This window comes from Vipera berus (assembly GCF_964194415.1).
Source record: "Vipera berus genome assembly, chromosome: 4".
Lineage (NCBI taxonomy): Eukaryota > Metazoa > Chordata > Lepidosauria > Squamata > Viperidae > Vipera > Vipera berus.
The window spans coordinates 86,325,208-86,351,320 of NC_138206.1; the positions used below are offsets into that span (position 1 = coordinate 86,325,208).

The 26,113-nt window shown below is 37.1% G+C and overlaps 1 protein-coding gene across 5 annotated transcripts in view; it reads right to left on the reverse strand.

Moving 5' to 3' along the window:
* The window catches only part of MGAT4A (alpha-1,3-mannosyl-glycoprotein 4-beta-N-acetylglucosaminyltransferase A), a 95,611-nt gene that overhangs the window by 23,260 nt on the left and 46,238 nt on the right, over positions 1-26,113 (reverse strand). For all 5 annotated transcript variants that reach the window (XM_081327638.1, XM_081327637.1, XM_081327636.1 and 2 more), the window contains 8 exons: positions 22,327-22,494; positions 19,706-19,846; positions 12,143-12,276; positions 8,352-8,398; positions 7,151-7,264; positions 5,860-5,935; positions 1,459-1,573; positions 41-171 (listed from right to left, as the gene is read on the reverse strand). In XM_081327638.1, the coding sequence (XP_081183764.1) occupies positions 41-171; positions 1,459-1,573; positions 5,860-5,935; positions 7,151-7,264; positions 8,352-8,398; positions 12,143-12,276; positions 19,706-19,846; positions 22,327-22,494 (926 nt within the window). The remainder of the gene's footprint in view (positions 1-40; positions 172-1,458; positions 1,574-5,859; positions 5,936-7,150; positions 7,265-8,351; positions 8,399-12,142; positions 12,277-19,705; positions 19,847-22,326; positions 22,495-26,113) is intronic.

Genomic DNA, 26,113 nt, shown 5'->3' on the forward strand with positions numbered 1-26,113 from the left:
GTAGCCTTTTCAGAAATATTAAACTCTCAAAACAACTTACTGCATCTTTCTCTGGATTGCACACTTTCACCCAAAGAATGTGATCCAAAAGCCAGTCAATTGGTTTCTCTTTATAAAACATAAGTATGAACTCTACAATGAGTGTAATATCTGGAGACTGGAACATTTTACCTGTAAATAATAACGTGTATCAACAATAATTGAGCACTTTATTTAAATGCAATGTTTCATTAAAGAGTATGAACCCGAAACTCTGATGTTTAGAATCTGAACCAGCAAATTACTGCAAAATGTTCTTTTTAAATAATGTAGCACTATCTGATAAACTAAATTTGCACTAGAATAATTTAGGGTAATAGGTTCATTTTGGTAAAAAGATAGGCTGAAGACACAAGGGCATGGAACTGCTGCCTAGATGAACTCACTTTCAGACATAAAATTAAAACTAATATATGTTAAGTTTTATTTCTCTGTACCTTCTCATTTATTAACAATTAATGCTCTAAACTTTCCTTTTAGAGATAAAATTTCTCAAAAACTGGTATCCATCATCTGTATTTCCTGTTTTATTCTACACTTTTCTTGCAGAACTAAAAATTGTTATATGTCATGTTTTGCAGTCCGTGTATGTGCAAGGTTTCTTGGGCGAAGATGGTCCTCCTCAATTCATAACAACTGTTGCATTCATTTCAGCAGATGTCAAGGCATAGGCACCTACAGCAATCACATTTTTTCTCAAATGCCAAATGCAGCATCATACCATTTTGACAAAAGTTCTGCCAACACATTGGTGCAACACTACTTTTGTCATTACTCCTTTTCTGCCCTCTACTGAATGGGAGATTAGGCATTTGTTTTCAATGGTCAATTTAAAAGAGGCTGTTAGTTGCACATATTATGCCAAATGGTAGAAATTATAATGCTCATACTAGTGAAGAATTAGAAAACTCATGCTCTTTTTAAAAGAAACCCAGTATCTTCAAATACTTGTGTATCAGTTTAATATTAATATACAATGAAAGTAGAATCTCTCTTCAAATAAGGTTTCAGGAGCAAATATAACTGAATTGCTGGCCTTGATAAAGGCAGAAATAAGATATAAAGAAAGCTTTTAAAACATTGCTTTTCATTTGTCTTAATCTATAGATGAACTTGCTTAGATGACTGAAGTCCATTTCCGTCTTATACTTCAATTGTAAACATTTTATTTAAAAACTGCTGATATAATTATAACATTATTCCATTTTCTACCACATGGGTTTTGTTACAAGTTATATACTATCTACCCATAATCTAGTAAGGAATGATATGGGAAATTTTACAACTAATACTTTCATATTAGGAAAGGAAAGCTGTTTTTTTGTCTGGGAGAGGGTTGTTAAACTAGTTACCCAGATTTCACAGTGCTTTTCTATCCTTCTCCTTTTTAAAAATTATGTAAGGGCCTTTTTTTCTTACCAATGAATCCCAGCTGAGAGAATTCTAGAATCATCCAGTCTTCTGATGACAACTGAAGTGCAAAATTTTTTATTGTGCTGAAATAATTCTGCTTGACAACGATGTCATCCTCAAGCTAAGGGAGTCAAGCACAAGCAAGCAAGCAAAATAGAAGAAATGAAATGAGGAATGAAGTTGTATAGGGGCGGCACTAAACTAATCAGATTTCGGATTCAAACATAGATATAAATCTAGCCATCATTAGGTCTTTTCCTACAGATGATTTGAAATGTTCTCTGCCCATCCCTGAATCAGCAGAAACCAACAGTGATAAGAAATTTGCTATCCCTACTGCTAATCCTTAGTCTGTCTCTGTGGCTTCTGCTTCAAACCAGTATAATCATCTGAATTTCTCCCAAGGAAAATGCAGACAAGGATTGCCCTCGGAGAGTATAATAATAAGGGGAAAGTACTACGGTACTTTAACACTAGAACAGTTATGTCTGTCTCACTCATAGGCTGTGTGTATAATGAAGGCAATATCATGTGATCCATCAGAGGAAAGAGCATAAAGATAGTCCTCGATTTACAACAGTTTATTTAGTGACCATTTGAAGTTATAATGTTGCTGAAAAAGGGACTTATGACTGTTTTTCACACTTACAGCATTGCATCATTCCTGTAGACACATAATTAAATTCAGATGCTTGGCAACTGGTTCATACTTATGACAGTTGCAGTGTCCCGGGATCATGTAATGCCCTTTTATGACCTTCTCACCAGCAAAGTTCATGGGGAAACCAGATTCACTTAACAACTGGGTTACTAAATTAACAGCTGCAGTGATTCATTTAACAGTTATGACAAGAGAAGTTGTAAGATGGAGCAAAATCCAGTTAACAAATGTTTTACTTAGCAACACAAATTTTGGGTTCAATTGTGGTCATAAGTCAAGGACTACCTGGATTTGTGCCAAAGTTGGGTACAAGAAAGGAGAGGCCTGTTCTTCGGTATGTACTTTCTCTATTATTTATTATCTTGATTTATTGCTGGCCATCCCAAATCCATGATTCTGGGCAGTTAACAGCATTAAAAACACCATATAATAAAAGAACAATTATACATACATATCTGGCAACCGGGGTAAACAACTAAAAGAGCCAACAAACAAATCAACACAACCATATTGCAGGCTTTGCCACACATTTGGTTTCTCAGGCTCATTGCTACAAAAGCCTTAGCCTTACATTTAAAAAGAAATAGTAGCCTTGATCCTTTTTTTATTTTATTGTATTAATTTAGGCTGCAATGCTATATGGACTTCGAAAGAAGAAAATGAATTCTGCTGTGTTAAATGAGACTTAATTTTAAGGAGGTACGCTTTTAATCCATGCATTAAATCAGAAAGAAAAAAGAGCAGGGTGTGCCAAGTATCTGTCTTGGCATCTTGTCTTTAATAATAGATCTGTGGTTATTACTCAATCTTGGATTGGCATCTTATAAGAAGGGTTGGCCTACCTCTCTCTTCATGGTAAACAAATACCTTCCTTCCTTCCCTGGTCCCATTTTGAAACATTTTCAAAATCTGTTTTACAAAGTTGGGGAATACTCTTGAGCAAAATTTGGGAAGAATGGAATGTGGGCTAGTGGAAAAAGAGAGAAGCACAAAGTGCCCTGCACGAAGAGACTTCTGGTCACACAAGACAGGATTTGTACTGGTAGCCAGTGATCAAAAAGATCATAATGTAATTTTAACTTTGAACTATTATGACATAATTACTTCAAATTAGTATACTTCCAAATTAAAGAGTGTAAGAAACCCTTGTAGATCTTTAGAGTAGGCATCTCTAGACATTTTGAAAACTTTTTATTGCTTCCACATTAAATATGCACAGAATTATGGTATAATTTATTCCTTGCCCTCCCTCCCCAATTATAAAAACAAAATACAGAATAAAAAAGAAAGAATTTAAAAAATATTGTTAGTCTTTGGGAATACTGAAATTGTGGGTGTGGATGTGGGTGGATGTGTGCGGGTCTAAGAGATTGTTGAGAACATAACAATTAATCATCCACATTTAATATATTTCTTAAAAATGACATTTATGCTGGTAGAAGTAATCTATCAAGAAAAAAACTAATGAATATTTATCTACTAAATGATAAATTTATTTGTATTATTAAATTTAAATTTTGTTTCTGAATTACTTTTTGTGTCAATGCAGTTGTCCGCACTTTAGAATCTGTTATCAGTCTAAGGATATTATGCTTTCATTTTTCAATATTTCAGAATGATCATTATTAACAACTAAAACTGATTTTTTTTAAATAGCACTTTTTAAAATGTCGAAAACAGTAATCCACTACATGATTCACTTTAAAAGATTGTTGTGATGTTTACAATTTCATCAAAAATCTTTAACCAAAAACTTTGGCTAACTAAGCATAGTAACAAAATAATAAATATATGTTTATCTCCAATGCAATTCAGAAAAAAATGAGGTGGATGTCATGTAATTTTAACGCAGATGATGCTATTTAGGATTTTTTTTCCTATACCATTGTTTGATAAGTTGATGAAATTGTTTTAAAAGAATATTTATATAGCGCATTCCACTGAGATTCATCTAATTCAATAGCCAAATATTGTTTTAACAATACAGTATTTAAGGTTTTTAAAGGGGTGTGTGTGTCTCTAGCCAAAGGCTTGGGCATCTACCACAGGTTTTTTAACAAGTGGAACTGCAAATTAATCAACTCCAGCCCTTGTAGTAAACCAGGCACATCAAACTCACGATGTCATGTGACATCACGAGACATATCATGACTTTTTCCCCATTGCCGGCAATGGGGAGGGTGTGGTTTTGTCGTGATCCATCCGGCCCGCGAGCCAGCAGTTTGACATGCCTGTAGTAAACTTACCAAAGAAACTATGACCAAGACAGACTTCTAAATCTCAAACTCCAAAACAGCAAAATATTTTCCAGTGATACTCAGATAAATATATACATCAAACTCTCAGACAACTTTGATAACACAATAAATTTTGTAATCTATCTCAAAAGCAAAACAAAAAATCTTGTGCATGTCATCCTCCTATTTTCTAAAAGCCAAAATAACAGGCTGTTAATTTATCCCAAGTAACAGTTCTCAATTCACAAAAGATAAATAAGTAGTGCCAAACACACACAAGCAATTCCTCTCCAAAAATACACATATTGTTGGATGCATCATCCCAATCAACAAAACTTTATTTCATGTTGTAGAATAAGGGCTGGATCACTTCATACCCTACTTTCCATCTTCACTCTGCTGTTCTTATATACATAAAAGATTTAAAGATGGAATAACCAAAGGCCACTTCCTTTGGGACTGTCCATGATCATTAACTACAGTTTTTCCAGTGGCTCTGGAAGGCTTGTGCCTTTTAATATTTAGGCACCTATCTAGAAAATCTAAATTGTTGCCTGTCATTTGTGTTTTCCTGTCTCTCTTCTTTTGCCTATTTTTGTCCCTTTCTGCCAATTAACTTCTTTTTTAAATATTTGCTGATGTTTAATAAACGTTATTCTTGTTAGCAGAATTGAATGATATGTGTTCTTGCTCTCCTCTCAATAGAGAGGTTGACTGGGAGTCTGATGGGTGAAAACTAAGCTGGAAATGACCCACAGAAATTTCCACATACAAATGCTCAGCAACATGAACAAACATTTCCACCCAACCATAAACATCATGTAGAATCCTACTCAGAACCCAGTCATAACTTTAAGAGAAAATGAGAGAGAGAGAGAGAGAGAGAGAGGGAGGGAGGGAGGGAGGGAGGGAGGGAGGGAGAGACAGAGAAGCTGTGAAGATCATTGATTACTGCCATCTCATTCAGGAAAAGTTCTTGTACAGCTACTCCAGTGTCACTCACTCAGGTGTGCACTGATGTCACATGTACAAAATTTTGAATAAAAATGAGCACATTGGTCAGAAAATGAATATTTTATTACTGTTGTACTTGCAAATGGTTGCTAACCAAGGTAGTTACTAAACAAAGGGTGTTTACATGCCAGGGCCAGCTTTACACAGTTATGCAACACTGGATTCAAAGGCAAATCAGAGCATGCAAAAAGAGGTGCTCATTGTACTTTAACTAAACCAACCTGTATCTTTTTCCAGGGGAAAATTAGTTTTGCTTAATTAGTTGCTTTGAGGCTAAAAATCTAAACATGTGTAACTCTCTTTAACTATGGCCTTATTACACACTCATGCCTGGTAGACAACAAATAATCGGTATGATAAATAAACTATTAGGTCTAAAGGGCCATTTGATAAAGAGCTGTGTTATGAAATACTCAGTATGGCATGTTCACTGTTATACATTTTAAAAATATTTTGAATATTCATTGTTACATTCAAAATATAAAAACAATTTACCTGAATGTAGTATACACCCTTTTTCTGTGCATACATCATAAGAAAACAGTAATCCAGATTTTGCTTTGTCCTCCATCTAAAATTAAATATTTAATGTTATTGTTTTTGCATGCAAGCAGACAGACTGAACATAAGCTTGAAAATTTTATGCTTGAAACATAAACATGGTTTTTAATTATTATTTTTGTAATGAATGAACACAAGTAATCTCTCTGTCTCCCACACCCCCAAATCTCACCATCCACCACTTCATTGGAACGTCTGAAGAGGCCCATTATAGGTAGTCTGTCAGTGGACAAAAGCTCCTTTTGAATGTCCTTTCTTTATGCAGTTTCCTACATTTTTTGCTTGGGAAAATCTGCTCTGCTGCACTAGGGGACTTTCCACACAATGGCATCTGTGAAAAGTTGTTTCCTAACCTCCTTCCTCTAACATAGGAATCTTTGTTGGTCTTTAGTTTCCTTTGTCAGTGGAATGGCAACTTTGGATGATGTCCTTCAAAAGTTGTTCAGATCCTGTTCAAGGTTTTCCTGTGTGATATTTACTTTGGCTTGATATGTATCTAATATCATAAAAAAGCACTCCCATGTCCTAACTGGTAGCACCTTGGTTCTGCCCCAAGTCCTAGCAGACATTACTGAAGAAACATGTACTTCTAGTGCTAGGATTGCAGACACAATAGCCATTATAGAAGGTTTTTCTAGCCATTATTTAATCCAAACTATACTTCAGTTTATCTGCTTAGTCACCAAATACCACAGTAGCACCTCAAAAAAGGTCCAAATCCAATGACATAAACACAGTGCCAAGCTAAGCATTTGCAGATCAAAAGAAGGCTACAACAGCAAAACTGACATTATCATGAGAAAACTAAAAGATAAGATTTAGATTGGAAAAAACCCTTCTGAATTATTTTTCCTCAAGACTCATGTCTGAGGTCATGTTTAAAAATAAATATTCCTGAAGAATAGTGTAATAGTAAGAGTAGTAAGAATAATGTAAACTGTCTTTCCTCAACTTTTGTATATGGGCAGTTTCACATTCTATCACCAACATGGCCAAAGGGCGAGGACTGTGAAAAGTATAGTTCCTCTGCATATCCAAAGGGCACCAAATTAGGAAAGACTGCTGGATACAAAACATGCAATAGAGTTGGCAGCCTGATTCTGGGCCTAGTTTACCCTGTATTCTCAAACACAATATGTAAGTTAACAGTATCCTAGACTATCTGCTTTAAGATCTACTGTGATGACCAAAGCAGTTTCTCACCTGCAAGAAAAAAAGTCCTTACCTGACTCTTTCTTTTGAATCTCCAAATGTCTCTTTTAGATTTTTCATGTCAGGATAGTAAAACGCAGGAGGAGCTATTATTTCCACTAAACCAGAATGAATTTCTGAAGAAAACCTGGGGTCAGAAAAGTTTTGTTATTTTCTATTCATGGAAGCTGTACTTCAGATATCTGTGATGAACATTGGACTTGGGTTCAACTTTTTATTCAGCTGTGAAACAAAATGTAGGGCACCAAGCAAGTTAATAAATTGGAGGCCTACTGCTGATTTCAACCTACAAGTAAAACTATTGTTTTGTCACCTGGGGCCACACTAAATTGTGTTTCATGAAGAGGCTTCCATGTTCACCAAACCTTTGATAGTTTCTGAGGTTGAAAATTTTACATCTACAAAATCAGTGCAGCATATTGTCTCAAATCACTTGCAATTATCAGTAGAATAGTCTATAGAGGTAAATATGTATTTTACAAAACCAACCAAACAATATTAACTTCTTAAGCACCTAGGCAGTCTTTTTTATATTTTACCACTAATATAAAAACTTTAATGTAGGTATGCAATCTTTATTTCATGTGTGTCAACGCTGCTAACATTGAATGTTCTTGCTTGACAAGAGATGAAGAAGCAGCTATATGTTAAACTTATGTATTGCTTTAAGAGATACGGTTAAGGCTGGGAGGAGGGAGAAGGAAGATTGTACCTCAAGACCATATGAAATTAAAGAAGATAAGAACTTAGCCGGTTTGGAAGGGAAACTGATTCTTTAAATTAATTGGAGAATATGATTAATGACAAAATTAGAAAGGTGGAGAATTGTGTTTAATATATTGTCCAAGGGGGAGGAGATTTCAGATTCCAGCTTCCTTCGAGCAAGCATTTGCGGGTGTATTAGGCTAAATAAGGACTTTTAAGGTAAACAATGCCTCAGAGTCACTTGAAAAGCCCATACGTCGGAAACTTGACAATGTGGATGTATACAATTCAAGACTGCCTGGATCTTACATTGTAATACTATTTGCTGTTTCAGAAGAAAAGTTATCTCAATATTCCATTATATAACTATATAACTGTAATGTATATTTTATATTGATGTAATATATACACAAACTTATTTAGAAATGTCAGTTTTGGATTCTAAGCTGTGTACTAAAAAGTAGATAATCCAAAATATTTCACTGGTAACTTGTATAAATTAAACTTACTCTTTTTCAAGGTTTGCCACAACACCATTTACATAGTCAAGTTCTGTCTAGAAAAAAAAGGAAAACAACACCTTTATATATAGTATGGTTAATTGGTTTGACAATTGCATAGTTTGTATACTTATTTTTGTTCTTCAAGTAGGCTAACATGATAGTAACCACCCAAATGTATTCATTCATTAACAAATGCCATACAAAAGGATTGTTTTCTTGTCACAGATAACAGCCAGCAAAACATTCACCTCAATTCAACTTTAGCGTTTTTACTTTTACTCTCATTCGTATGTTTGATTGGGAAAAGCAGCAATTTAAATATAGGTCCTTTATTCTTTATAAATGCACAATAGGCACGTATATTTTGGGCACTGTACCTGAATCTGAACCCAGAAAAGCACTGAAAAAAGAGCAGGACCTCTCCACATGTACAATCTCTGAAGCTTGAAGTTCTGAATTGTCCTTCCCCATGATATCTGCTTACCGGTACTTTGATTATGAGATGGCTTATCTCTGGTTCTATACTGAAACTGAAGCAAACTGAAGGAGGGGAGAATGGGAATTGCAATGGTGGGGCTCATAGGTGAACTATGTTGTTCTTGCCTAATTATGCTCCCCAATTCCTACACACAAGCAAAGCATCCACTGCATTCTAACTAAGTTAAGAATCGAGGTAGCCCAATTAAAACCCTTCTAGTTAGCTTTATAATTTCTCTGGGGGGGAAATTAGCACAGCCTGATTTCTTTGGTATACATAAGTAGCATATCATTGTCTCATCCAATCCCAGTGTCTAAGTTCTGGATAACTATTCCTTTCTCCACCATCATATACACCCAGAGGTTCTACACTGCAATCAGGAATCATGGCTGGAATTTCTGTGAAAAGTACCAGACCACCATTTCTCAATCTTGGCAACTTTATGATACATGAACTTCAACTTCCAAAATTCCACAGCCAGCAAAGTTGGCTATAATATACACTATAGTACCAGACTGTAAAATGCCATTAAGTTATCCTTTCAGCATCTCAGCTAGCTTAGACTTTTAAAAAGAAACGGAAGATAGCTTTTCCTTTTCACAAGATTGGCTAACATGCATGGAGCTTATGCTGAAAATATAAACAGGGGAAATTATGGTTATTTCTTTTTCTATTGCATGGAGTGGAGCAATGAAGTTTTGTACTCTATGGAGCCAGCAGTGGATGGAGTAAGTTACTTTTTCAGAACCATCTTTTGAACCTCAGGATAATTTCAGGGAGAACTGTTTGGTGATTGTATTTCCTGCTTCTTCTCAATGTTTCAAGGGTAGCAGAAGTAAAAATGCTAGAAAAATCAACTTTGGATTCATTTGTAAGAGTTCAGGGAAACAAAAAAATTATGCCAAATGGATATGATCTTAATTATATGTATCCTATAAAACTTTTATCTACTCCAAATGAAATATATCTCTCCATATACAGAAAATGGCTTAATTAAAAAAAGAGTTTTGGAAACCAATAATCCAATGTATTTGTTCTAAGGCACTGTTTCTCAACCTTAGTAACTTCTGAAGTCCATACTTCTTAAAGTATGAACTTCAATGCTGGGAGTTGAAGACCATACATTTTAATGTTGCCAAGATTGAGAAACACTGTTCTAAGGAAGGGCTTTTCAACCTTTTCACCCATTGTACCACTTTTAGGATATGGCAACATCCAAGTACCACCAGTCACCTAGCTCCAGCCATCTCTCACTTAGGTTTGGGCGGTGCTGCCACAGGTTCAGCTCATTCCCCTCCCCCACTACCACTTTTCTAGGATGGTCATGTACCACCTGCCAGGTGACAATGTACCACAGGTGGTACCCGTACCACTGGTTGAAAAGCCCTGTTCTAAGGAATTCATAAACAGTAAATGTTTCAGTCCACAACTCATTTGATATAATTTTGGTTTTTTGGACCAGCCAGGAAAGTTTGAATCCTCTAGCAACAACTCTATAAGCTTCCACAAAACACATGAGCTGATCCAGAAAGAAGCAGACAGAAATGAATTTTCCTACCCCTTCTCTCCCAGCCAAAACCCAAAGCTCATCAAAATATTGTTTCAGAAACATAAAGGACAAAAGGAAAAGCACTTTAGGAGTAGACACAGGATTGCTGGCCTCTTAATCTTACATATGTAGGACTCTAAACTTTTTAATACATAGTTCAGAAGCTGACTGCACAAGCTACATAACTCCTGAATTAAGTTCAATGCTGCTTCAGGCTCAATGTCATTAATACCTTCCAATATTAAACAAACAGAAATTATTATAAGGGCCCAGCTTTGTTTCTCCTGATCTGACTGCCTTTAGCAAACAGAACATATTTTCCCTTAACAGTAAACACTCAACAGTACTCATTTGGTGCAATTCAAGTCCTTTCACAAAGAAGCACGTGTATATTTTTTAAAATGAGCAATTTCCCTTATGACAGTTATGATTCTCTACCTTGCCAACTCATTCCACACCAAAAAGCATTAAATTTGTGCAGTTTGTCTAGAATTCATCTGGCCACCATTAAAAGCCTTCCTGTATACCTCAGAACCAGATCTGAGGTTGTTTTCATTTTTGAATGAACTTCCACAAATTGTATGCCTCAAAGAGCAGCACATAATAAAGTTTTGATACTAATGGCCCATTATCTCAATTCTTTCAACCACATCTCCTCTGCAATATATAGCTGCAAAGAAAAATATTGGGTTTTTTTGGACACCATGCAAAAGACAGTTCTTAGGGTATGATCTGAGCACTCTTATCTGTGAAACAAGGACCTTTAAACTAACTGGATTGCTTTACTTTCTCTAGTCTAAACTGATGAGTGTTTAGTATCATGCTACTGATGATTATGTTGTATCCATTGTATATAAAATGGAAACAAGAGGTTTTTATATCTGGTTCAGATAATCCAAGATCTATAGGTAAAATCTTAATCTGCCTTCTATCCTCCTCGACCCCATGTTCCATCTAAGAGATAAACCTTAGAACAAACAGAAAATATATTTTTTTAATTAAAAAAATGTTTAAGATTTACAGGAAGCTTTACATGTGAAGCTTTGAGGTGAGGTATCACCAGTATGCTGATGATACTCAGCTTTACATCTCCACTCGGTGCTATGATGCTATGGAGGTTCTCTCTTGGTGCCTGGAGGTTATGGGAATAATAATCATAATCACTTCAGATAAACAGGCAAGGCCAAGTGGCTTTGTGTTTTTGGACTTCTGGTTTGGGGGATCTTCTATCTTTGGCTCTGGATGGGGTGACTCAGTGCAGACAGACCTGGTGCACAATCTGGAGTTCCCCCTGGGTTCACAGTTTCTGCTCAAATAAGTAGTAGACATTGGTAGTTACCTTTAAAGACTTCCATGGGCTACTTATGGGACCATCCCTCACCAACTGTTTCTACCCATCCCTCCAAGTATGGCAGGAGGGGCATGCTAAGGAGTATCAGCTTACTAGAGCCCAGGAAGAAGTTCTTTTATGCTCTGGCAATCATCCTGTGGACTCCATTCCCCCTGAGATTAAGTTAGGCCCTGACCTTGCTGGCCTTTATCAAGACCTTAAAAACCTGGTCTTGTGCTTGAATGTGGGACCTCCAAAGCGTGACAGAGCCCATCTCTTGCTTTTGTTGACAGTTATTTTATGATGCCCAGCTGCTACAATATGCATTTTATTTTAATTATGTGTTTTATTTGTTTTTTATCTATTTTATTGTAAACCTCCCAGAGTAATATATGTGAAATGGACAGCTATATAAATCAAATAATCAATGTTTGAATTACCTCTCCTATGAATACAATCATAACACAATCCAATTTCTCCTCGGGTGACAGCTTATCAATCAGCGAGTGAAGAGTTTCAGTAAGGTAAGATTTTACTTTTCTCTTGACAGTTGGAATCCCCATTACTATAGAAACTAAAAACAAACAGACAAATCAGTTTCCTTGAACATAAGAGAAATGGCTTATTGTGCAGTTTTTAAATATACTCATAAAAAGTTACTGATTTTGGGGTTAGTTTGCTTTGTTTTCTGTTCTCTTAATATGTAGTGTGAAGCATTTCCAGCAGGTATTCTGAAAACAGGATGCATAAAAAAGCATTTAAAAATGATACTTTCAAGAAAGCAGTTAACACCTCAAAGCTTGGCCAGAGAAAATAATATTATTCACAAGCTTGAAGCTGGAATTTTACTGCTAGGTCCTCAAATTTTAAATCTGAGAATTAAAAAAAAGCATTTATGAGAATTACAGTCTCTGCAGACGTCTCCTTTGCTACTGCTACCATGCCCCATCTGACTTCTTCAGAAATCTTACGTTTAAATTAGAAAAAAAATAAAACAGTTGGTCTGACAAAAAAAATATAGACAGAAGAATATGAGGTAACAGTGGGGAGTATCATTGGTGTTTATGTGAGAGCATGAAATATCCTCATAAATTTATAGCTTTTTTGCAACTAGCCTTGCCCTCCATGTCCATGACAACCATTTTCTAAGAGTACTTAATGTTCTCATAATTTTCCAAAGATGTGCAATGGCCCAAAAAGGTAGGGATAGAGGTGGAGATACATGTTTTGAGTTGTAAACCTTTAGCCAAATGTGGCCCCAGAACTCCACCAAAAATTCTCACTTTTTTACCAATTTTAATGCGTTAAAAGGACAGGAAAATTAAATTAAACCAAGATCATTTTGTCCCAATGTCCATTTTCTGTATGTCCTTCAAGACCAAGTACAATTCTCACACTAGAAAATGTTGGTCACTTCTTTTTTTTTTTTTTTTTAAATTTTTTATTAAATTTATTATTTAAAAACATTGGACACAGTACCAGCGAGCTGACAAACCTTTTTGTCTACAATGTTTAAATATATATATATACATGTATATATGTACATCAAAAATACACTTAAATACACTTAGATTACAAATCGGTGAAATACCACAATATTTAAAACAGTGAGCTAGTCTGTAAAACCTAATAGAGACCTTTCTTTTTATCCATCCAAAGATACAATTTGTTCCAAATTCTATAATAGTCTGATTGATCTTTATTCTTTAATTCCAAAGTTAATTTGTCCATTTCAGCGCAATCCCAAATTTTCCTAATAACCTCTTTTTGTCCTGGGATCTCATTCTTTTTCCATTTTTGCGCAAATGATATTCTAGCTGCTGTGATAATATGGATCGTTAAGTATAGCACATCTTTAGGATATTTCTCTTTCGTGATTCCCAACAAGAAAAGTTCTGGACTAAACTCCAGATCTTGTTTCAATATTTCTTTCAGCCAAATCCAAATCATTCTCCAAAATTTTTGTATTTTACTGCAAGACCACCACGTGTGGAAGTATGTGCCTATCTCTTCAGAACACTTCCAACATTTGGGAGATGCTGTTGTGTACATTTTTGCTAAGTGGGCTGGGGGAAGATGCCATCGGTAAAACATTTTAAATAAATTTTCTTTATACGATGAGGCCAGTGTTATCCTTTTATTCCTATCCCAAATTGTTTGCCAAGTATCTAGGTCGATGTTATGTCCTAAATTGTTAGCCCAGGTCAACATGGGGTCTTTCACTTGCTCTTCAAACAGCTTATATCCCAAAAGTAATTTATAAAAATTCCTTATTTGTTTAGAGTCCGGTCCCAATAATATTTTGTCCAATGCTGTTTCAGAGGTATATATCCCCCATTCATTTTTATCCTTCCTAAATCTCGATTGGATTTGTAAGTAGGCCCACCAATCGAGTTTTATACCTTGTAATTCTAGTTCATTCCTAAGTTTCAATTCCCCCTCCTCATTCAGAATATCCTTGTATGAGATTATGTTACCCAAATCAAACAGATTTGGGTAAACTATCGCTTCAAGGGTGGATAGCCAGACCGGTATTTTGGTGTAATTGTGAGATCTAATTTTTTTCCAAGTATTAAGTAGCGCTTGCCTGATCCGGTGTCTTTGAAAATGCGAGAAAAGACCTTGTTTCTCCGTCCATAGGAAAGCATGCCAGCCATATTGCAAATCGTGACCCTCTAAAGTTAATAGTCTTCTATTTCTCAAGATTACCCATTCTCTAATCCAGCTCAGGGCCGCGGCGTGGTAATATAATTCCCAGTCTGGCAATCCAAAACCCCCATTTTCCTTCGTGTCTTGTAAATATTTCAATTTAATTCTTGGTTTTTTCCCCTGCCAAATAAAATTTAGTGATAATTTATCCAAATTTCGAAAAAATTTAGAGTCGAGTTGAATTGGGATATTCTGAAACAGAAACAGGATTTTAGGCAGAATATTCATCTTAATGACAGCGATTCTTCCCAATAATGAGAGTTTTAGGTTTCCCCATCTTTCCAGATCACCTTTTATTTGGTTCACTACATTATCATAATTATCCTTTTTGAGTGAAGTGCATCTAGCCGTAATGTTAATCCCTAGATATTTTATTTTCTTGACTATTTCTATATCCATGATTTCGGCCAGATTACCTTTTTGTTTATTGGTCATATTTTTAACAATCATCTTGGTCTTATTTCTATTTATTCGCAGTCCGGCAACCTCACCATATTTAGATAATTCTTCCAATAGCTTTGGTCCCGTCTGACATGGATCCTCCATAATAAAAACCAGATCGTCCGCGAAAGCTTGCAATTTAAAGGTTTCCTTTTTAATGGTTAATCCTTTTATCTTTGGGTCGTTTCTTATAGTTCTCGTTAATACTTCAAGAGTCAATATAAACAGCAATGGTGATAAGGGGCAGCCTTGCCGTGTTCCCTTTTGAATTTGAAACTTGCTAGATGCTTCCCCATTAATAATTATTTTTGCTTCCTGATTGTCATAAATTGCCCTAATTATATTTATAAATTTTTCACCCATATTCATAAAGCTAAGCTGTTGGCACAAAAAAGACCATTTAACATTGTCAAATGCCTTTTGGGCGTCTAAGAAAAGTAATGGAAAATGTTGGTCACTTCTGTTTTATGTTGTGACTCAGGGCCAGCCTGTGGGTCCGACAGCCGGCTCCGATGTATCGGATGACTCAGATGAGGGGGAGGAGGGAGACGAACCGGCTGATGATGGTTTGGAGGCTTTGCAGAGCCCTCAGCCGGGGACCTCTTCTCAGCTGCGTGAGCCCGATAGTGCGGAGGATGATGACCCACAGCTGGCCCTGTTCAAGGACGCCCGACACAGGAGGCAGTCGAGCAGGAACAAACAAAGAAAGGCTGTGGGACTCCTCGGGAGGAGGCACAGGGAGACCACGCCCTGAGCTCTCAATAAAAGGAGTGTTTGGGGAGGGGCTGGTTGCTGAAAGCAACTCTTCCGCTTGAGGAGACAAGCTCTAGTGTTTTTGTTAATTGAGTAATAAATCCTGGCAGACGCCTTTTAGCCTTGGACGCTCTCCAGTCTCTTCTTTCTGAATAGGGGTTTGCCTTACTACAAGGCCAGAAGAGGGCTGGTTCAGAACATTTTAAACAATCCATCGTGAGTTAAACAATTAAAAATAATTAGTATCACAATCCCATTTAGTCCTCATATCATCTAATTAAAAGTTATGCTTCCTCCCACAGTTCATAATTCAAGGAGAGCAGCATGCTTTGAAATAACAATTAGATTTTCTCCCTTACAATCTGTTCCTATCTATGTGGTCACTAGCAGTCAATAATAATTTGATGGCACATAATCAGTCAATCAAGCTTTCACACTTATCAGCGCATGCTGAAATTTGCAGTGAGTGGCCTGCTTAGTACCAACACTCCATGTGAAATTGTCTGCATGGCAAATGTAGACAATTTTACAGAATGTGCAAGAGATTGAACAGAAGTTGGTGGCCTGAAAGTACCCAGGATTTGTTGATTTTTCTTTCTATGCTTTTCTTCCTAGAAAGTGCATTTAAATGTTTAAATGCAAGCCTAAATCTAAAAATCTATAAGATTCCATAAAATAAAAACACATTTTAATATAAAACACTTAGATCCAAGTTTCACTGAATGTGACAATAATTTTTGTAACATTAAGAATCTACTAGAGAAATATTTTAAAATTAAGTTGTTATCCAGCAAGCATATGAGAAACAGATATCCTTAGCCTATCTTTAAAACAGTTTGCATGCATACACATAGATTGCTACAAATCTTAATGCATGGCCTTGTGTCTTTCATGCCTAACATGCATTAGAACAAAGAAAAGTTGCTGCCTCAAAAGAGTGTAAAGCCCGCAAAATGCAATTTTTCATTAAAGCTGATTGCTCTATAAAAATAAGCCATCCAAAATTAGACAAGGAAAACATTACATCCAGTGTACAAAATCAGTAATATAAGCATAGCAACCCAGTATCATACCGATAAAACAAGGTTGCACAAAATGGGCACCACTCCAGGTTCCCTCTCTGAAACAATGTTACTTAACAGGACCTAGAAAATGGGCCTTCTCTATTCTGCCCTTCCCCTTTAGTATGAGTTTGCCCAGATGGTTCAAATTGCCACAAGCTGTGAACACCTGACTTTTCATCTATGTATGGCCCAAGAAGGTGGATAAGCTTATTTATGATGCTTGTATATGTTTTCATAGCCATCTCAATTGTGTGTTGATTATATCTTTGGTTTTTGGCCGTGTGAGTTTTTTGGTCGGTTTTTGTATTTATTTTTGCTGTACATGTATTTACTGCTGATGTATAATAGTTTTTACAACACCCAGAATTGTAAGTTGTAGAGGGATGGCCTTATAAATCTTTTAAATACTGGTAGTCCTCATTTAGTGACTACCATTGGGATCAGCAACTCAGTGGTTAAACAAATCAGTCACTATGTGAAATTGCAACTATGCTTATGATCTTAGTCCAGCCAGGTCACTAAACAAGGATTACGTGTAAATCTATAAACATTATACATGGGAAAATACTGCCTTGCAAACATCCAAAATTCTAATCAAGCAACCATATTTTTTCTCAGGCACATTATATGTTTAGGATTATAATTTTTGAACAGAAAATGTACATTTACTATGATATCTGAAATCTAATGATGAGAGGAAAAATTATTTGATCCCCTTCTGATTTTGTATGTTTGCCCACTGACAAAGAAATGATCAGTCTATAATTTTAATGGTAGCTTTATTTTAACAGTGCATGTTAAAATATGTTTGTAGTTGGCAACCCAGTTTTGCACACATCTCAGGAGGGATTTCATCTTACTCCTCTTTGCAGATCCTCTCCAAGTCATTAAGGTTTCAAGGCTGATGTTTGGCAGCTTCCTCCACAGATTTTCTATAGGATTAAGGTCTGGAGACTGGCTAGGTCACTCCAGGACCTTAATGTGCTTCTTCTTTGTTGCCTTGTTTGTGTGTTTTGGGTCATTGTCATGACCCATTTTCAATGCCCTGGCTGAGGGAAGGGGGGTCTCAGCCAAGATTTGACAGTACATGGTCCCCTCCATCGTCCCTTTGATGAGGTGAAGTTGTCCTGTCCCCTTAGCAGAAAACACCACAAGCCATAATGTTTCCACCTCCATGTTTGATGGTGGGGATGGTGTTCTTGGGGGTCATAGGCAGCATTCCTTCTCCTCCAAACACGGTGAGTTGAGTTGATGCTAAAGAGCTCAGTTTTGGTCTCATCTGACTACTGTCATGGTTCCGATAAATTAAATCCATCAAAAGAACTTCAAGGCAAGAATTCTTCCTTAAAGAACATTTTATTAGGATACACAGTATTGGTACTACATAGTTGAACCCAAAACTAAATTCCCTTCCCCCAGATACAAAGTAACAAGATGTAATTCCCACCCCCTGGAAGCAGATATAAATCACATTCTCCAATTAGACTGAAGCGTGGGCTCCCTCTCCAGCTCCTCAGCCCACCAAAACGTTTGTGTCTTTGAGTTCCCACTGAGTTGCATTATTATTGTGGCTAGCTGAGCTCAAGCATTCACCCCATCCCCCCTTCTACATCCAATTCCTAAACAGCAGAAAAAGCATGCTGAAAGCAGAGTAAAAATGGTTGCAATTTCTCTTAGTTGTCAGAGCGGGAACAACCAGTGTCACAGCGTTGACAACCACAACACTTTCACCCAGTTCTCCTCTGAATTATTCAGATGTTCATTGGCAAACTTCAGACGGGCCTGTACATGTGCTTCCTTCAGCAGGGGGACTTTGTGGGCACTGCAGGATTTCAGTCTTCATGGCATTGTTTTCTTGGTGATTATGGTCCCAGCTGCCTTGAGATCTTTGACAAGATCCTCCCATGTAGTTCTGGGCTGATTCCTCACTATTCTCATGTTCACTGAAACTCCACGAGGTGAGATCTTGCATGGAGCCCCAGGCCAAGGGAGACTGACAGTTATTTTGTGTTTCTCCCATTTGCGAATAATCACACCGTTGTCACCTTCACAACAAGCTGCTTGGCAGTAGTCTTGTAGCCCATTCCAGCCTTGTGTAGGTCTACAATCTTGTCCATGACATCCTTGGACAGCTCTTTGGTCTTGGCCATGGTGGAGAGTTTGGAATCTGATTGATTGATTGCTTCTGTGGGGAGGTGTCTTTTATACAAGCAGCAAGCTGAGATTAGGAGCACTCCTAATTTCAGCTCATTACCTGTATAAAAGACAACTGGGAGCAAAAAATCTTGCTGATCGATAGGGAATCAAATACTTATTTCATTCATTAAAATGCAAATCAATTTATAACCTTTTTGAAATGCATTTTTCTGGATTTTGTTGTTGTTATTCTGTCTCTCACTGTACCATTTAATCTACCATTAAAGTTCAGACTGATCATTTCTTTGTCAGTGGACAAACGTACAAAATCAGCAGGGGATGAAATAATGTTTTCCCTCACTGTAATACGCATGTTTTCCTACAATATGTTCAGTGCCCATTCTAATTACTCAGGAGTCATTTGTTCATATTATTTAAGCAAAGACAAATCAATAACTGAATAAGAAGGTGATCAGGATAAATATGACATTTTATTAAAGCTACTGACTCTGTTGAAACAGTTGTGAAAAATCAAAAAGATAAACTAATCCAATTATTTATTTTACTTTTAAAGTTTTATGAAAGCTGTGCAGCATCCATATTTGCTAAATTATGATCTCAAAATTTCATGCATTGTTATTTTTTTAATTAAGGCAAATGCATGCTGTTTCAAATCCATTGTTTTTCTTATACCTTAGCATCAAAACAGTAGGATCTGTATGAAACAATAAGCAAAAAGGTTGAAAACAAGCTTTAATTCCATTTGAATTCTATGAGATATACAAGAAAAGAAAACTTCACTTTGTTTCTCAGAAGACACACTGAATCTATCTACAATAGATTTTTAAGTACACCTTTAAGTGCATCACACTATCAATCATATTGATTTTGCTAGTTTACCTCCTGTTCGTCCAAGGCCAACATGTACAGAGGGTCGAAGGCTTCCTTCATTTTTCAACAAATGAGGCAAGTGGTAATATATATTTGGCACTTGAAGAGATCTTCTGCTTGTCAGTTCATTTAATAACTTTAATGTTTCATCTAAAAGCAAACACAAGGGGTACATTTGCATAAGATCATGGGTATATTCACTTCTAGCACCTCTTTGAAAAAGTTGCATGTTTTCCTAGGCTCAGGTAATACTAACAAGTCCCAGGAAAATATGCATTTAAGTTAGGGAGGTTGCAATAAGATCTTTGTATACTCTTCAAACCCCTTTATTTTTTTTAATTCAAGTGAATATCTTCCTGGGATATCAAACAAGTGGTCTCCCCACCAGCCCTGGGCAGTGCCTCTGTCTCACACAGCTGTCCTGCTGACACATACAATCGGCCTCTGCACCGCCGCTGCTGGCACCGCAATCTGCCCAGCCTCCCTTCACCTGCTTTACGCAGCTCCTCCTGGGGGCCCCGTGCCCACCATTAACCCTCCCACCACCATGCAGGGTAAGGTTGCCGGAGCCCCCCCCACACCCAGATGCCCTCGCCTCTCCTAAGCATTTTTTTTTTTACTAACCTGCCTTTCAGCTGCATTCCATTTCTCCACTTGCTTCTCAGCCTTCGCTACGTGTTTGTGGGACTATCGGTAAAAATGAAAAAAATGTTCCCTGAGACTTTCTAACTTCTTGCGAGATTTCACGAGAAGTTCGAAGGTCTCATGGAACTTTTTTTGTCCCACAAACACGTGGCTAAGGCTGAGAAGTGAATGGAGAAATAGAATGCAGCTGACAGCAGGTTAGTAAAAAAAACACTTGGGGGAGGCGAGGGCACCTGAGCGGGGACGGGGGCAGCAACCTTATCCTGTGCAGCTTCAGCAGGTGTCTGGCAGGGGGAGGGAAACAACAGGCCCTGCCCCACCCTTCGCATGGAGTGCCCTGCTCCTACCGTTCCCCCCATCCCCACACAGCACCTTTTTTCCAGCTCCAACACATCACTTCCTTTGCTGCTGTGTGGGACTGAAAATAATGTTCAATCAAGCAATTCCAACTTTGCAAGATCTTTTTTTTCCCCGTGAGAAGTTGAAATTGATTGATCGAACCTTTTTTTTTTTTTTGCACATGGTGGCGGAGGCCGACTGGGGTGACGGCGCACGTGCCCATAGAGAGGGCTCTGCGTGCCACATTTGGCACATGTGCCATAGGTTCGCCGCCACAGATATATAAATAATAATAAAAAACTTCTAATTAGATAGTCCAATGGTGCAAAAGAAATGGAAACAACCTTTCATACATCGTATTTGTCAACACTGCTAACATCGAATGTTATTGCTTGACAAGAAATGAAGAAGTAGCCATTTCATATGTTAAACTTGTGAATTGCTTTAAGAGATTGAGTTTAAGGTTGGGAGGGGGGAAGAGGAGGAATGTACCTTCAAAACCATCTCTAACTAAAGAAGGTAAGAACTTAGCCGGTTTGGAAGGGAAACTGATTCTTTAAATTAATTGGAGAATATGATTAATGACAAAATTAGAAAGGTGGAGAATTGTGTTTTAATATATTGTGCAAGGGACGGAGATTTCAGATTCCAGCTTCCTTCGAGCAAGCATTTGCCAGTGTATTAGGCTGAATAAAGGACTTTTAAGATAAACAATGCCTCAGTCACTTTAAAAACCCATACGTCGGAAACCTGATAGTATTATTCAATCAGTTTAAGAATGGAAGCAACATTTCCATTTAGAGTGGCCAGATATTTGGGTTCTGTCAAAGTAGCCATATTTTTGAAAGTTTGCCCTTGATCCTCCTCCAATCTTTGGGGGATTCTATTGTCTTTCTTCTCTGCTTCTATCCCCTCCTGGAGCCTGGGCTGCAAAACCAAATCAACCAAACAAGCCAACCACTGGATAGTTGCAAGGGTTTGACATTTTTATATCACTTTTCTATCATACAGTGGTCTCTGGTTTTCTGGAGGTCATACCTCCCAAGATCGTCTGTGTGGAAAGGCAAAAACAAATGGCTAAGATCTGAGTTAAGCCTATGAGCAATACTACCTTCTTTCAATGCATCCAATGCAACCTAAGAGGTTTACTAGCAGAATAACTGCTGTTGCTCTGATCATCAAGTAAATAAGTCACAGATCTCCCTTGGTTATGTATAGATGCAGGGGTAAGCAGAGAGCATAATTAAAGGCAGGTGTGTGTGTATGTGTGTGTGTGTGTTTGTGTGTGTGTGTGAGAATGTGAATGTGAGAAGAGTCTGAATAGGATTAGTGAATACATGCCTAACATTAATCTTTACTAAATCTCTTGGCAGAACAAACAACTCTCAAAAGAGGCTATCCATGTCCATGCAAAGTAAAAATAAATCTCAAATTATACTGCAACTTGAGAATTCCTGGTACAGAGAAAAAAGTGAAAGACAATAGTATAAAGAGGAGTAATAAATAAAAGTAGTATTTTATGTTCAATTGCATATGAAAGCAAGAAATAATAATGTAAGAGGGGTTTTGTATTCTATGACATGGAAAGCAGGAGAGACCTAGTGAGAATAGCAAGCCCAATAATCTTCAAATTCACCATTCTGTACCTGAAACACTGCTCAATGCATCCTTGCTTCCATTTGTTTCTGCTACTGCCCGTCTGAACTGCTCCAAGATGGTATTTAATTCAGAAGAACGTTGCAGGGTTCTGTGCTCAGCTATGCGAAGGCGTTCCTTCAAAGCGTGAAACTCTCTTTGATAAGCAATCAGCTTTTCTAGAAATAAAACTCAGGGTTAGTTTCTGTCAAAAATAAAATAACACAAATCAAAATCCAAATTTGGCTGTTTTTGCACAATTGATTGCCATTCATTGTTACAGAATGAACTTTTACAATGCTTATTCTTCAGAGTTTTTTTTTTAAATTGAAGGAAGTGTTACAAGGTTCTAAAACTTAATATAAAGTTTTGAAACAATTTTGATGCTTCAGTCTAAATCTTATCAATAAAAGACATACATATATTTTACCAAAAGAAATGTTATCAATTATTACCTTGCCTAAAATATTAAATATATTTTTTAGGAAATGGAAAGTCATACTGCAATGCTCTCTACATGGGGCTGCCCTTGAGGACTACTCGGAGGCTTCAGCTGGTGCAGAATGCAGCCGTGCGAGTGGTGGTGGGGGTTTCCTGATACTCCCATGTAACACCTCTACTCCGCGAGCTGCATTGGCTTCCAGTTGCCCTCTGGGTAAGATTCAAGGTGCTGGTAATGACCTATAAAGCCCTAAATGGCATGGGTCCGGATTACCTACGGGAGCACCTGCTGCCAGCATCGACTTCCCTTCGTCCAGTGCGCTCCCACAGAGAGGGCCTCCTTAGGGTGCCGTCAGTCAGTGTCGACTGGCGGCCCCCAGGGGGAGGGCATTCTCTGTGGGCGCGTCAGACCTTTGGAACCGTTTACCGGTGGAGCTCCGGACGGCTCCCGACCTTCGCTCCTTCCAACGTGACCTAAAAACATACTTATTTGAACAAGCTGGCCTGGTCTGATGGGTTTGGTTTTTTTTTTAATATTAACTGTATTAATTTTATTGGAATTGGGCTGTATTATTTAATTCTTTTTTAACTTTTGTACATTGTATTTTTACTGTATTTGCCCTGTACACCGCCCTGAGTCCTTCGGGAGAAGGGCGGTATAGAAATTAAATTATTATTATTATTATTATTATTATTATTATTATTATTATTATTATTATTATTATTATTATTATTATTATTATTATTATTATTATTATTATTATTATTATTATTATTATCCTTTTTATTTTACAGATAACACAGTTATTTTTTGTGTAATATATTTTGGGAAATTACTGTTAAGACAATAAAATAGGGTTTAAAAGTGTAAAGATAGCTTAGTGGTTGTGCTCATATTAATATTTATTCAAGCATTTGTTATACAACCTATTTTGATTTCATCAGTTTAGCTGTTGTTATTTTTCTTATGCAAAGACATTTTAGAATTCAAAATCTCCTAAACATTGTTCAGTGCCTTTTAAGCATGGCCATGATTACTGTCTTTGGAATGTCCAATACTGGATAAGCTTTCCAGAGTTCCCTCCAAATGAATAATATAAGATACAGAGATTCAAATAGAAAAAGCCTTCTAATTAGATAACTATAAAATATAAATATAAAATTGTCACTACTCAGCCTAGGTGTCATTATTGCCTCATTCCTCTTGTAACAAGAATGGGGAAATAGCTACTTTGTTTAATAATGCTGAAGTGCTCAGGAAAGAGAAACAAGTTAAACATCCATGGAACAGGACAAAGCAATAATTACTGCTGGTCAGGAACTTTATTGCTCTATCTATCTTTTCTCTTCCACCTCAAACAAGGTGGAAGTTAAGTGACACAACATAAGAGCTCATGGGAGGCTCTGAAATAATGAGAACAAAAGGGGTGAGGCACCAATTTCAGAGGCTCTAAATAATATAAATAATGCTTCCCTTTTCAACACAAATCATTTTAATACGCACAAAGAAGACTCATACCTGCTAAAAACAACCATAGGTAATTAAAATATAATACTTTAATATAAAGGAACTGGATAGTGATTTGTAAATATATAACATCTAGCACTTAAACCAGGGGTCTTCAAACTTGGCCCTTTTATGACTTGTGGACTTCAACTCCCAGAATTCCTCAGCCAGCATGCCAAGTTTGAAGAGCCCTGACTTAAATAATTGCCTCTAATCTTTTAAAAAGTAAAAGACAAAAAGGAAGGACAGCTTGCTGAAGAACATCTAGACAGTAGTTATGAAAACATCATATGGAGTAAAGATAATTGTATTCAATAAATCCCAAATATTGTTGCAGAATCCCCAGTTGATATGTCATAAATTAGAATTGCACAAGACGTTTTTCATCTACTATTGTATCAGTAAGTTTTCATTGCACATACTTCTATATTTATTTATTAAATCAACACACACACACAAATACCAGACATTGTTATTCTGGGAATTGGAAGACTCCTTTGTGCAGATAAAAATCTGTGTACATAGCAACAATTTTGGGTTGCTGTCTATTATGCACAACAATGTTACAATCATTTTTCTTTTTCAAATTGTCCTGGGTTTGTCATTAGGAACACTAGGAACAATATGTTTGTAACTCTGTACTGTATCAAAGTAATCTACTGCTAACTGAAACTCTAGAAATTCTGAGCACAGTGGACCTCAAATACAAACTGTCCTTGAACTTATGGCTGCTGCCGCCCCCACACACAACCCAGTCATATGATTGCATTTCGGGCATGAAAATAATCATAAAATTGAGTCAGATCATATCGTAACCCACTTAACGAGCACAATGACTTATGACCAAAATTTTGGGCTCAGTTGTGATTGTTAAGTGAGGACTATCACTTATTTAATAGAGAATATAGATAGATCATATACCTTGGGATTTTTTTCCCTATGAACATTCTGTATTTTTCTTCTTTTAGATATATGTATTTTTGGAGGAACATTAAAACACATAGGATCTTTGAGAAAAGCAGTAAATAACAGCAAAGAGGTTAGCCTAGTCAAAAACCTTTAAATTGCTTTAGCACTTCAGGAACTATCAGAACAGTTATTGTGCTTGTGCATCTTCTGTACAGGAATTGCTTTGAAGGTAGACCTAGTTAGCTATTTTAATACATTATTTTTCAAAGTCTTTATGTTAATGGTATAGGTTTGATCATATCTGGTCTTAATGCATACCATTTAGTCCCCTAATGCACAAATGTTGCTACAAGGTAATCAGTTAACTGCTTTACTTCCTCTTTTACAGCTTTGGGTGGTTCTTGCTCTTCTGATGGCCTCAACCACTAACATTCAAATTAACTGCTCACTTGCATATTTTAATTATACAGGCAATATTATACTGTCTAAACACAGTAGGTTTTCATTGTGAAACCATTCCAGTCTGCTTTCACAGACTGTCAGCTGCATGCCAGGCAGACAGCAGACGTTTGCAATCAACATGAAAACTGAGCATGCAGCAAAAGACAGACTCCCTCCAACTGCTCCCCTTACTTTAGAGAGAGAAAAGATTTTGGTCCTTTTAAAACAGACATCTCAAACACAAGGCCCGGGGGCCGGATCTGGCCCGCGAAGTGGTTTCATGTGGCCCGCGAAGGCATCCTGGAAACAGTGAGGGAATGGCCCCCGCTGCCTTGGCCCTGGCCCAGAGACCCTCCTTCTGCCAGAGACCCTCAGATCTGTCCCACTCCTGCCCAGGCCCCCATAGGCACCCTTGATGCGAACGATGTACAGCTGGCCATGCCCACCCAGTAGGCCATACACACTCTAGCCACGCCCACCCAGTATGCCACGCCCACCCT